The sequence below is a fragment of the Pocillopora damicornis genome, chromosome 5 (genome assembly GCF_964200805.1).
Source record: "Pocillopora damicornis chromosome 5, jaPocDami1.2, whole genome shotgun sequence".
NCBI lineage: Eukaryota > Metazoa > Cnidaria > Anthozoa > Scleractinia > Pocilloporidae > Pocillopora > Pocillopora damicornis.
In genome coordinates, this window is record NC_142674.1 from 28,528,415 (window position 1) to 28,541,398 (window position 12,984).

A 12,984-nucleotide genomic window follows, 5' to 3' on the forward strand; every position below is an offset into this window, starting at 1 on the left:
TTTTCGTAATAGATTCCTTGCTCCATAAAATTAAAATATACAACACCTGCTACTCTTAACTAGTTTGAATCAATTTTTCGGTGCAAACTCCGTCAAAATATCGATAAGGATAGCTATATTTAATGTCTAAAACATGAGAGTGGACGCCTAGTCTCCCGAAGCAAAGGCTTGTTGTAAAAACGCTCGACAAAACCTAAATTTAAACAATGTGCACATTGTGAAAAAGGTAAAAAAAAAAAAAACGTTCTCTGGTTAAAAAGGTTTTAAAATATGAGCTTTCGGCTATTATACTATAGCCTTTAACGAATGTAAATAATATAAGCGCGTGAATGGAAATATACACAGGGGAGGGTGTGAAAAAATTAAAAACTAAAAAAAATACAATAGTTAAATAACTGGCACCCTCCACACTTGACATTGACCAGGCTGGAGCAAAATTGTTACATAATAGCTCAAGACTTCAAGGAAAACAAAAGAAGGTTTTATGTGAGGGGAATCATGTCTACAAAATGAGGTGCACGTGAGAAGACCGTGTAAGGTGGCTGAACAACGTATAAGCCAGATCAAAGGAGATTGTGTTTATTTGACTTAGATGTGAAAATACTGTCAAATTTAAAGTCGTTCGACTGTCAGGCATATGGCCAGACGGCAGTTTGCAGCTGTTGAACTTTTATTTGAAAACATCCATCTAGTATCGTTAGCACCTGCTTCAGGGAAATTAGCATTTTTTCTTTGGTAATGGCGTGCAATTAAGCAAATTTTAAACTGTCATACAACGCATAATACTAATATTGACCGTAACACCCTTTGACACTTTGCATTCTTTTGTGACCTAAAATCCAAAATAAAAATAACAAAGGAAAAGAAAATGAAAACCTTTTAAAAATAGATGGCGCATGTATCTTGAGGTCTCAGTCCAACTTTGACATTTCGTAAGGGTCAGCTTCGAAAGCTTTATTTTTATAGCAAGTCTACAAATCTATCAATTAACGACTATGTAACAGGGTTAAATATGTTTTTAGACCAGTAAGGAAAGAAAACAAAAAAACACAATTGTTATTTGAAAAGGGAGGAGCGCAACCACAGTTAGAGTAACATATCCCACAGGGATTTTTCACTTTGATGTCATAAACATCACAAGTTTATCAGGCTGAATTTTTTCAGGTCCTATTTATAACTACTCGTTTCAGTACTGTTCCTAGCTGCGTGGATCTCTTAATTTCATCTTTCCACCGCAGTGCAAATATGTGAATTTTCGTATATCTAAAATCTTCATTCACTTGGATGTTTATTTGGACTTAATTCATTAACCAGCTCCCAGTTGGCTTGTTAGCTCAATTGGTAGAGCACTGCACCGGTATCGCAGAGGTCATGGGTTCAAATCCCGTACAGGCCTGAATTTTTTCAGGTCTTATTTACAACTACTCGTTTCAGTAGTGTTCCTAGCTGCGAGGATCTCTTAATTTCATTATGTATATTAATAAACGATGAAGAATATATAAGCTATTATTAACTTTTATTTACTGAAGTGGAGGAAAATAATACCACTTTCAGTGAACAGAGGTGAATATCTGTCTTGTGTGTACTACATCTGTCAATATATATCTGTCAATATAACAAATCATGGTCAGAAATGAAATAGTTGACGCGCGATTTTGTCTCTTCGGCAATTCTGGGGTAATAGATCTCTCAGGTTAATTAAGGCCTGGGTCAAAAATGATTTTCGCCTCCAGTGCCGCCCCCCCCCCCCCCCCCCCCAGCAAGGTTCGCGGAATTCGCGTGGACTGCGCGAGTAACCATAGTTACTTGGAATCAAGATCGCGTAGTTCGTGAACGGCATCCGCCATTTTGAAGTGACAGCTTTGCATTGGTTTTTCCCATCTTCGCTGGTGAATCCGACAATCTAGAGGAAGACATCAAAAGAAGGTAATAACATTTTCTTTTTCTATCTTCATTTCCTCAAAAAATGGCATGATATCGCTATATTAAAGCCAAAGAGAACCCTTTTGAACCTACGAAGACTTCTAAACACCGCTCTCAACATGTTCATTGATTTCACTGCAAATACAATGCAACATAAATTTATAATATAGCGCTCATTTCTAGAGCTCAATAGCGTTTTACAATGTTTGTAACTTTTGCATAGAAAAAAGTACTATGTTTTGTAACAAATGCATAGAAAAAAGTTTCATTGTGGATATACTATTCAATTTTGAAATTAAATTTAGCTTGATAAATCCTCTATCACATCATGATGTGTAAACTTATGGTGTTTATCAAAATTTAGGCTTTTGAATGCTTTGGAAACAATTTCTCCAAGAAGCAGATGAATTTACTGACAAACGTAATCCCCCAAAGCAGTTGTTAGGTAAGTTTAATTGCTGACATGTAAGATGCAGATTGTCTTGTCATAAATTGTTCCTTGAAAACTAAGAGAAAAAAGCTGTACTAATGTGTGTTAGTTTATTCCGAGGTCCCTTACTGAATTGCTATAAATATATAATAATAATAATTTTAATTACTCACACAGAAAACCAGCCAGCCCTTGCAGATTCCAAAGGGAATCTACTTGATTAAAATCAGTTTTATTTACTGTTATCCCTGTTTATTTTCTTGAAGAGGTCCTTGCAGTTACTCCACACAACTAATTTATTACAAGCATGTTAATGGTGTTATTTATGAGGCATTTTTTTGGTTTTTAAATCATGTTAAATCAGTTTTAATTATAGTCAACAGTTTGGCTTTTAAGTTTTGACCGGTAATAATTGCAACAATCATTGTCAATGATGGACTTGTAATTGATATACGTGTCTATTTGATCCCTATTTATTTTTCTTGAAGAGGTCCTTCCAGTTATTCCACACAACTAATTTATAACAAGCATGTTAATGGTGTTATTTATGAGGCATTTTTTTGGTTTTTAAATCATGTTATATCAGTTTTAATTATAGTCAACCGTTTGGTTTTTAAGTTTTGACTGGTAATAATTGCAACAATCATTGTCAATGATGGATTTTTAATTGATATATGTGTCTATTTGAATGTAAATATTCTACCCACTACACCAGTGGAGTATCTTTTAATTCAAATGCATCACAAAAGTTCTGATACATGCATATGATTCTGACCATAGCCTTCTCTGTTTGTTGATAAGACATGATTAATTATCAGTGCTTATTGTTGCCCCAAGTGGGGCACTGTTTTTTTTTTGTGACAAGAGCAAACACAAACTGGTATAAGATGTGTCATCTTCTCAGCCCTACTCATAAAAGATGTGCCATCTTAAGAGCAGGATAGGTTGCCCTTGTTACAAAGTCAGAAAGGAAAATTTTAAAATTGTATTTCTTGCTTTTTTTGTTGCTCTCCCAAGTCAATATTCCTGTTAGAAGGCTATGGTGGCCTAACTGGTTGAAACTCTGGTTTATAATTTTAAGTTTGATCTGCCAGTTGCTTGCCTAAATTCAATTTCATAGATCAATAATTGGCAGGAATTGGGAAATAAATAAGTACATGTGTGTTATCTAGCAGCAATGTAAAATTATAGACATGTGTATGACCTATGAAGTAATTTGTACCTGATGGACCCTAGGGCACCTTATCTGTGCATTATTAAAAATGTCCCTTTAACATTCATTCACAACTCGTAAAGCAGAAGTACAAAATTAGTTTGGACCAAGGGCACACATAAACTTGCTAAAGACATGCACATACATTGTAATTTTAACCTTGCAAAGCCCAATAAAAAGACTCCTGCCATGACATGGCTAGGGTCACTTTACCTGATTAGAGTGTTTCATTAAGATTTTGAGGTGATGGGAAATGTACAAGGAAGCAGACAAAATATGTTTTGATTCTGATTTATGTCAGTCACAACATACAGGAAAAATTATGTTCCCAGCCAGTCAATTTGCCCAGTGTCAGGCCCTTGAAACCCCTGCTTAAGCTTGTAGTATTCAGTGAGATATTATGAAAGCCAGTGTTGCCATAATGCCTGTTGTTGTTGGTCTTCTTACAGGGCTGGCATCCAAACATTCTTGAGCCATGGAAACCAAAAGTGGAATGTTTTGCTTAACACCTACTTTGAACAGAATTTTACCAAGAGAAAAAATATTACTGGCTTTGCTACAGGGAGAACCATTAACAACCTCAGGAGCAATATGAGGATAACAGATGCTGTACTTCTTTGCAGGAGGAAAGGAGCTGTCACATGGTTTTCCAAAATCAATGATGTAGCCATGTTTGTTACTCACAAAAACATTATTAGCCTTCAAATCACAGTGAAGAAAGCTTTTTGTGTGAATATGTGAAAGGGCTTCTGTCAAATCATGTGAAATAATTAACCAGTCATTTGTTATGAGTGAGCTTTGCACATTCTGTATTGTTGCACTGTTTTTCTGACAAGACAATAGTTTGCTTATTGTTACAGATGTATTGTCTTCCCCTTTAAACTCCATTATTAAGGAAATGGGCTGCTTTTGAAGCTGCACACCTATTATGGTTGGGATATTTTTAGGTGCGAGTGCCTGCATAATGTGAGCCTCCTTCATTATCTCTGTGGTGTCCTGCATCAGATACTGTTTTTCCACAACCTTCATATCAAATCGTGTGTACTGTCTCAGAAGGCATCGACCATAGGATCCTTCTCCCAGTATTAAATTCTCTCCATTGGTTGGAAGAAGTTCAGTATGATTGATTAAGTTTACAGTGGAATATTTGGTACTTGCATTCCTTTTAAAAAACTGGAAAATGAAGGCAAATATATTATAGAGAGTGTGCTTATTTTAAATAAATGCTAGATTGCAACACAAGTAAAGGTGAAGATTGTTGATCTCATTGTTTGGCATGCAAATTACGGCGAAGTAACTAGAAACATTACTCCTCCTCCAGATGGACAAGACATTAGCATTGGTTTTTTTTTTTTTTTTCTTGGCGTGCTCTCCCTCGACGCTGCCGCTTTTTTTCAATTGCGTCTTTCTTTTTTTGGAGCTGAAGTTCCTTCACTTTTGTTTGTGCTTGAGCAAAGCTTATTTTAAATATTTTCTCAAAGTGGCCATTCACTTTTGAATAAATGTGTTTTACAGCAGTTTTAATGGCTTTTTGCGTTGGTTTCACTTTACTTTGTGTCTTCATCCCACTTTTAATAAGGGCCTCTTTTAAAAGTTTTCGGGTTTTGAGAGTTTCTCCACTAGGGAAAAAATTATGGATGGCATAATAGTGCACTTGATAACCTCCACAATTTGACAGTGTGTGCTGTTTCTTCTGCGCTGTATTAAGAGCTTTCCAGTTTACCATTGAAAACGTGTCTTGGTAATGGGCCCTGGCTTTTGAGTTCATCTTTGGGAAAGAGCTGTAAATTGCTTTGGATTTCTTGACGTAGGTGGAACGTTCGACCGCAAAGACTTCCTGACTGTCATCCTCGAACGCTGCAAGATAGTTCTTCCACTTTTCACTAGGTTTAGTTTCAACCGAAGCACTTCCAACCTTAGGAAAGCTCTCCTTTACAGCAACTCTTGCAAATCCACAATTAAAAATGACAGACATTTTCGTTTCACACGAATACACTTAGCTCGTTATCGAGTAGTACCGTTGTTAGGGAACAAAACCTTGAAGAGTTTCAAGGAATCAGTGTGCGTATCTCGCGATAAATTTCAATTTTTGCGCCAAAATTGTAATTCAGTCTCGTCATATGATACTACTTGGGATAAAATTACAAACATTCTTTATTCTTACCGCCCAAATTTGCAATTGTGTTTTATTAGAACTGTCAAAGGCGATCTAACCCTGGATTTACAGAGATGCAATCGACCTCAGAAAACGAGAAAAAGAAATAAATATCATCAAAAGTATACAAAGTTTGCCTGTATCGCTTCTGAGATTGCTCCAATTAGTATTTGGTGGTGTATCAGCCGTTAAATTATTGCTTCTGAACACTCGCGTGTCAAAATGGCGGACACTAAGTTGAATTACGTGACTGTGAGTTTTCAAAATTCCCACCTCTTAAACAGTTTTAATTTGTCTTTTTTCGAAATAAATAGGAACCTGTGGGATTACTTTCGTAGATAGCGGTTGGAACCAGGTAAAGGCTAAGATGTTTTCGGGCGAAAACCATGATAGAGGAAGCAGCTTCGCAGAGACAAAACTTGATTTAATCTGCCTAGCACATCTCTCTTTTTTTTGGCAGCCATTCCAAGTGGGAAAACAATGAAAAACGTCTCAAATATTCATAGCGATAACTGCATTTTGATTTGCCTTGTGTTTAGTGGTGGGAATTTGCTCAAGAAAGCAACCGACGAATTTGGCGCCTAAATTAACTGTTTTTGGCAGTTGAGAGTATCATATCACGCTGCCACAATTCAGTCCGAGAGAGATGGTAGTGATACACATTTCTGCCAAGTATGAGAAGAATCCCTCGCAAAATAGCTAAGTTATTCTCAATTTTGTGAAAATATGGGTTAAAGACAGGGTGACCCAGGCCTTAATTAACCTGAGCTTCTGAACCAGCATACAGGGGCACCCGAAAACCACTATTCACCTGTGCGGTATATAATAATAAAAATCACACTAAGACTAATATCCATACTTATACTAACTTACAAATTAAGTCTTAAAATGTCAGATTTTATGTACAGTTAAATAACTGGCACCCTAAACACTTGACATTGACCAGGCTAGAGCGAAATTGTTACATAATAGTTCAAGACTTTACAGAAAACGAAAGTAGGTTCCATGTGAGGGGAATCATGTATACAAAGGAGGTGCACGTGACAAGACCGTATAAGGTGGCTGAGCCACATATAAGCCATATCCAACGAGATAATGTTTTTGGTTGACATACAAGATCAAATTTGAAATCCTTCGACTGTCAGGCATGTGGCCAGAGAGTGGTTAATATACATTTGAATTTTTATTTGACTTTTTCTCTTTTTCGCTTCTTCTTTGTCCTAGTACAAAGTTATTCCAAGAATGTGTATTTCAACGGACATAAACTTTCCAAAAGTCTCCAGTAGACAGGTTGTTGCCAGTATTATCATCACACTTCCAGCCGCCACCAGTAGGAATTACCCAGTGATACTGGCCGCTCACAAATGCTGCGTGGTTGTACAGACGATTCTCTCCAACACTATGCTTGACATGTCCCCACTTACCATGATATGCCCATGTCGCACAATTCTGAGCCAGTCTTGAGTTATCACCATCCATACGGACGAAGGAGTCGCACGAGTCTGGCATCTTATCTCTTTCACCGCTGAAAAATCGCACCACTTCTGCACCTTTTATGTTCAGAGTCGTTCTGACGTGGAATCTTGTTCCTTTTTTTTTGCCGCAGTGAAATCTTATTTGGGTAAAGTTAATGTACGCTCTTAGTTGGTTCATGGCGCTTTTGGTTACAGCCATTTTGCCGTTTGCGTAGTTACGCATACCTTGAAACGTTTGTTCAGCTGTGCCATTCCACCTTGAAGATTGGGGGCTTGGCGAAATAACGTTCAACACCATCATCCAGCCTCCTATCGATAAAAAAAAAAGCCTGGTTATATAAACCACAAAGAAAAAAACCCAACATTTGAAAACAAAAAACAAAAACACACTGAGGTACCTCCATCAGTTGTCATGTCACAAAAAGCCTTGAAGGAGTTCCCAGTGCCTTGTGGGTCGACCCAGTATTCTCCATTCCCAGTAGAATCTCCACTCTGAATGATATGTTGACAGGACTTTGCAGCTTTGAAGGGAACTGACCCGAGAAGAGCTGCAACCAAAAATATGCAAACAAATCATCATACTTTGCATGAGTAATCAACATATCATACAATTGTAAACAACACAATTAACATTTATATAAATGAAAATACTTGTTACAACCTATTGATCTACATCATAATTTGCAGTTAAAGACAAGTTTCAATAATATCATAACTAAAGGGTGTTTTTAATAGAGCAGTTGTTATGCCGTTTGGCTCTAAAAAATGGGTCTATTTTGTCGTATTCTAACCGACTAAAAGATTCAGTTCCACTATACGGAACACGCGAGACGACTTGCTGCAATCAACTTCTTTAATCAAAAATCACTATATACAGGTTTTACTCATAATAATATAGGTTAAGTCAATGATCACGTGATTACGTACGATCCAATAAGCATGCGCTCAACAGCAGGTATTATGTCAACACAACATATTTCACGAATGAAATGAAAGTTAGCTTGTAGCAACTATAACGGTAGAAGTCTACTTTTTGATGGAATGACACAGACTAATTACCTAATCTTGAGAACTTAGAACTTAGTGGACTCGTTACATAACCAATTTCCCTGAAATTATATCTTCCAATTTATTCATTTGTTCGAGTAACAAGGAATAAAAGTTTGCTGGTCAACAAAAGTTTCCTTGATAACACTATGGCAGGTCCATGAAAAAAATGTAACCATATACTTTTTAATAAACACGCACCGATAAAAAAAACCAAAGTGTTTTAAGGATATTCTCACCTCGATTTGGGTTATCAGCAAAAATAAACCCTGCATTTTGTTTCAGACTTGCTGGGAGGAAATCTTAGTTTCTTTTTAATACTCTTTGACGGAATGACGTAGACTTTTTGCGTTTCTTGAGACCTTGTAACTAAGTGGACTATTTACGTAACCAATTCCCTTGACGCTACGTCTTCCAATTTCTTCGGTTGTCGAAATAACCAGGAGAAAAATTTGTTCTTAAGATATTCTCACCTCGATCTGGGTTATCAGCATAGATAAACCCTTCATTCTGCTTCAGACTGGCTGGGCAAGAAGTCTTAGTTTCTTTGTTAAACTGGCAAGTTTTGTCACTCAGCCTGAAGTTAAGGCTTTGGCACGCAGGCTGTGAATTGCAGGCAATATAACACGAAACCAACCGATCCACAGTGAATGATTTGAAAACGTGATCAAGGAGAACCAAGCCATGTTCAGATCGTTGCGTCAACTTACATTGCTGAGCAAATGCCTTCACCGAATATGATGCCAAAATGAACCAGAACGAGAAAACATCCATCTGGTATTACCAGTAACTGTTCGCGCCACGGAGAATTCGAACTAACTAGCTACAGGGGAATTAGCATTCTTTTTCTTTGATAATGTCGTGCAATCATGCAATTTTAAACAGTTATACAACGCATAATACTAATATTGACGGTAAGACCCTTAACGTAATGGCGTGCAATTAAGCAATTTTAAACTGTCATACAACGCATAATACTAATATTGACAGTAACACCCTTTGACATTTTGCATTCTTTTGTGACCTAAAATCCAAAATAAAAAATAACAAAGGAAAAGAAAATGAAAACCTTTTAAAAATAGATGGCGCATGCATCTTGAGGTCTCAGTCCAACTTTGACATTTCGTAAGGGTCAGCTTCGAAAGCTTTATTTTTATAGCAAGTCTACAAATCTATCAATTAACGACTATGTAACAGGGTTAAATATGATTTATTTCAAAAGGTTGGAACGCAACCACAGTTAGAGTAACATATCCCACTGAGATTTTTCACTTTGATGTCATAAACATCACAAGATAATTAGGCTCCCGACTAGTATCTTATTTGCTTGTGGGGCATATCGATAATAGAGTTTTTTTTCTTTCTTTTATATACTTTCCTCTTTCTATAAAATTAAAATATTACACACCTGCTACTCTCAACCAGTTTAAATACATTTTTTAACATAAACTCTGTGAAAATATGGATAAGGATAACTTTATTTAATGTCTAAAACATGGGAGTGCACGCCTAGTCTCCCAAGCCAAAGGCTCGTTTTAAAAACACCCGACAAAACTTTTTTAAACAATATGTATATTAATAAACGATGAAGAATATATAAGCTATAATTAACATTTATTTACCAAAGTGGAGGTAAATAATACCACTTTCACTAAACAAAGGTGAATATCTGTTTTGTGTATACTACACAGACACCAAAAAGATAAGTTTATTCCTATCAATATACCAAATAATGGTCAGAAATGAAATTGTTCACGCGCGACTTTGTCTCTTCGGCAATTCTGAGGTTATAGGTCTTGCTAATCACTTCTGAACCACCACATGAAGGCGCGCAAAAAGCTCTATTCACCTGTGCGATATATAGTAATAAAAATCACACTAAGAATAAGATCCATACTTATACTAACTTACAAATTAAGAGTTGAAATGTCAGATTTTATGTACACTTAAATAACTGGCACCCTAAACACTTGACATTGACATTGGTAGAGGGAAATTATTACATAACAGTTCAAGACTTTACAGAAAACGAAAGTAAGTTCAATGTGAGAGGAATCATGTATACAAAGGAGGTGCACGTGACAAGACCATATTAGGTGGTTGAGCCACGTATAAGCCAGATCCAAGGAGACTGTGTTTTTAGTTGATTTACAAGGTCAAAAAACTATCAAATTAAAAGTCATTCGACTGTCAGGCATGTGGCCAGAGAGTAGTTTATATGTATTTGAACTTCCATTTGACTTTTTCGCTTTTTCCCTTATGGTTTGTCCTAATACAAAGTTATTGCAAGAACGTGTATTTCAACGGATATAAACTTTCCAAAAGTCTCCAGTAGACAGGCTGTTAGTAAGATCATCGCAATTCCAGTGGCCATCAATAGAAATTATCCAGTGATACCGGCTGCCCACAAATGCTGCGTGGTTGTACAGACAATTCTCCTTAACACTATGGCTGACATGTCCCCACTTACCATGATATGCCCATCTCGCACAATTCTGAGCCAGTCTTGAGTTATCACCATCCATACGGACGAAGGAGTCGCACGAGTCTGGCCTCTCATCTCTTTCACCGCTGAAAAATCGCACCACTTCTGTACCTTTGCTGTTCAGAGTCGTTCTGACGTGGAATGTTGTTCCTTTTTCTTTGCTGCAGTGAAATCTTATTTGGGTAAAGTTAATGTACGCTTTTAGTTGTTTCATGGTGCTTTTGGTTATAGCCATTTTGCCGTTTGCGTAGTTACGCATACCTTGAAACGTTTGTTCAGCTGTGCCATTCCACCTTGAAGATTGGGGGCTTGGCGAAATAACGTTCAACACCATCATCCAGCCTCCTATCGATAAAAAAAAAAAGCCTGGTTATATAAACCACAAAGAAAAAAACCCAACATTTGAAAACAAAAAACAAAAAAAAAGACTGAGGTACCTCCATCAGTTGTCATGTCACAAAAAGCCTTGAAGGAGTTCCCAGTGCCTTGTGGGTCGACCCAGTATTCTCCATTCCCAGTAGAATCTCCACTCTGAATGATATGTTGACAGGACTTTGCAGCTTTGAAGGGAACTGACCCGAGAAGAGCTGCAACCAAAAATATGCAAACAAATCATCATACTTTGCATGAGTAATCAACATATCATACAATTGTAAACAACACAATTAACATTTACATAAATGAAAGCACTTGTTACAACCTATTGATCTACATCATAATTTGCAGTTAAAGACAAGTTTCAATAATATCATAACTAAAGGGTGTTTTTAATAGAGCAGTTGTTATGCCGTTTGGCTCTTAAAAATGGGTCTATTTCACGAATGAAATGAAAGTTAGATTGTAGCAACTATAACGGTGGAAGTCTACTTTTTGACGGAATGACACAGACTAATTACGTATTCTTGAGAACTTAGAATTAAGTGGACTCGTTACGTAACCAATTCCCCTGAAATTATATCTTCCACTTTCTTCATTTGTTCGAGTAACAAGGAATAAAAGTCTGCTGGTCAACAAAAGTTTCCTTGATAACACAATGGCAGATCCATGAAAAAAATGTAACCATATACTTTTTAATAAACACGCACCGATAAAAAAAAAAACCAAAGTGTTTTAAGAATATTCTCACCTCGATTTGGGTTATCAGCAAAAATAAACCCTGCATTTTTTTTCAGACTGGCTGGGCATGAAATCTTAGTTTCTTTTTAAAACTCTTTGACGGAATGAAGTAGACTTTTTGCATTTCTTGAGACCTTGTAACTAAGTGGACTCATTACGTAACCAATTCCCTTGACGCTACGTCTTCCAATTTCTTCGGTTGTCGAAATAACCAGGAGAAAAATTTGTTCTTAAGATATTCTCACCTCGATCTGGGTTATCAGCATAGATAAACCCTTCATTCTGCTTTAGACTGGCTGGGCAGGAAGTCTTAGTTTCTTTGTTAAACTGGCAAGTTTTGTCACTCAGCCTGAAGTTAAGGCTTTGGCACGCAGGCTGTGAATTGCAGGCAATATAACACGAAACCAACCGATCCACAGTGAATGATTTGAAAACGTGATCAAGGAGAACCAAGCCATGTTCAGATCGTTGCGTCAACTTACATTGCTGAGCAAATGCCTTTACCGAATATGATGCCAAAATGAACCAGAACGAGAAAACATCCATCTAGTATTACCAGTAACTGTTCGCGCCACGGAGAATTCGAACTAACTAGCTACAGGGGAATTAGCATTCTTTTTCTTTGATAATGTCGTGCAATCATGCAATTTTAAACAGTTATACAACGCATAATACTAATATTGACGGTAAGACCCTTAACGTAATGGCGTGCAATTAAGCAATTTTAAACTGTCATACAACGCATAATACTAATATTGACAGTAACACCCTTTGACATTTTGCATTCTTTTGTGACCTAAAATCCAAAATAAAAAATAACAAAGGAAAAGAAAATGAAAACCTTTTAAAAATAGATGGCGCATGCATCTTGAGGTCTCAGTCCAACTTTGACATTTCGTAAGGGTCAGCTTCGAAAGCTTTATTTTTATAGCAAGTCTACAAATCTATCAATTAACGACTATGTAACAGGGTTAAATATGATTTATTTCAAAAGGGAGGAACGCAACCACAGTCAGAGTAACATATCCCACAGGGATTTTTCACTTTGATGTCATAAACATCACAAGATAATTAGGCTCCTGACTAGTATCTTATTTGCTTGTAGGGCATATCGACAATAGAGTTTTTTTTCTTTCTTTT

At 36.7% G+C, this 12,984-nt stretch overlaps 2 protein-coding genes and 1 long non-coding RNA gene across 3 annotated transcripts; 1 reads left to right on the top strand and 2 right to left on the bottom strand.

Moving 5' to 3' along the window:
* The first annotated feature begins 1,767 nt into the window (after positions 1-1,767).
* On the top strand, positions 1,768-5,852 carry LOC149046330 (uncharacterized). Its single transcript, XR_016186982.1, has 3 exons — positions 1,768-1,926; positions 2,288-2,368; positions 4,016-5,852. It is a non-coding gene; the product is annotated as an uncharacterized LOC149046330 (long non-coding RNA).
* LOC149046331 (fibrinogen C domain-containing protein 1-B-like) lies at positions 5,761-9,029 on the bottom strand. The gene is made up of 3 exons (XM_089207685.1): positions 8,717-9,029; positions 7,595-7,744; positions 5,761-7,505 (listed from the first exon to the last, which is right to left on the bottom strand). The coding sequence occupies exons 1-3, from the start codon at positions 9,015-9,017 to the stop codon at positions 6,973-6,975; spliced, it is 984 nt and encodes a 327-aa protein (XP_089063811.1). The 5' UTR covers positions 9,018-9,029; the 3' UTR covers positions 5,761-6,972.
* Positions 9,030-10,541: 1,512 nt separating this feature from the next.
* Positions 10,542-12,390, bottom strand: LOC149046332 (uncharacterized). The gene is made up of 3 exons (XM_089207688.1): positions 12,090-12,390; positions 11,166-11,315; positions 10,542-11,073 (listed from the first exon to the last, which is right to left on the bottom strand). Exons 1-3 carry the CDS (start codon positions 12,388-12,390, stop codon positions 10,544-10,546), a joined length of 981 nt encoding a protein of 326 aa, XP_089063814.1. The 3' UTR covers positions 10,542-10,543.
* Positions 12,391-12,984: the final 594 nt, after the last annotated feature.

Excerpts from the sequence above, each read along its gene's own strand:
- LOC149046331 (XM_089207685.1), bottom strand. The coding sequence starts at position 9,017 with ATGGATGTTTTCTCGTTCTGGTTCATTTTGGCATCATATTCGGTGAAG. Across the intron at positions 7,745-8,716 it reads TGCTGATAACCCAGATCGAG|CTCTTCTCGGGTCAGTTCCC; the intron begins GTGAGAATATCT and ends TTTTGGTTGCAG. Across the intron at positions 7,506-7,594 it reads TGACATGACAACTGATGGAG|GAGGCTGGATGATGGTGTTG; the intron begins GTACCTCAGTGT and ends TTTTATCGATAG.
- LOC149046332 (XM_089207688.1), bottom strand. The coding sequence starts at position 12,390 with ATGGATGTTTTCTCGTTCTGGTTCATTTTGGCATCATATTCGGTAAAG. Across the intron at positions 11,316-12,089 it reads TGCTGATAACCCAGATCGAG|CTCTTCTCGGGTCAGTTCCC; the intron begins GTGAGAATATCT and ends TTTTGGTTGCAG. Across the intron at positions 11,074-11,165 it reads TGACATGACAACTGATGGAG|GAGGCTGGATGATGGTGTTG; the intron begins GTACCTCAGTCT and ends TTTTATCGATAG.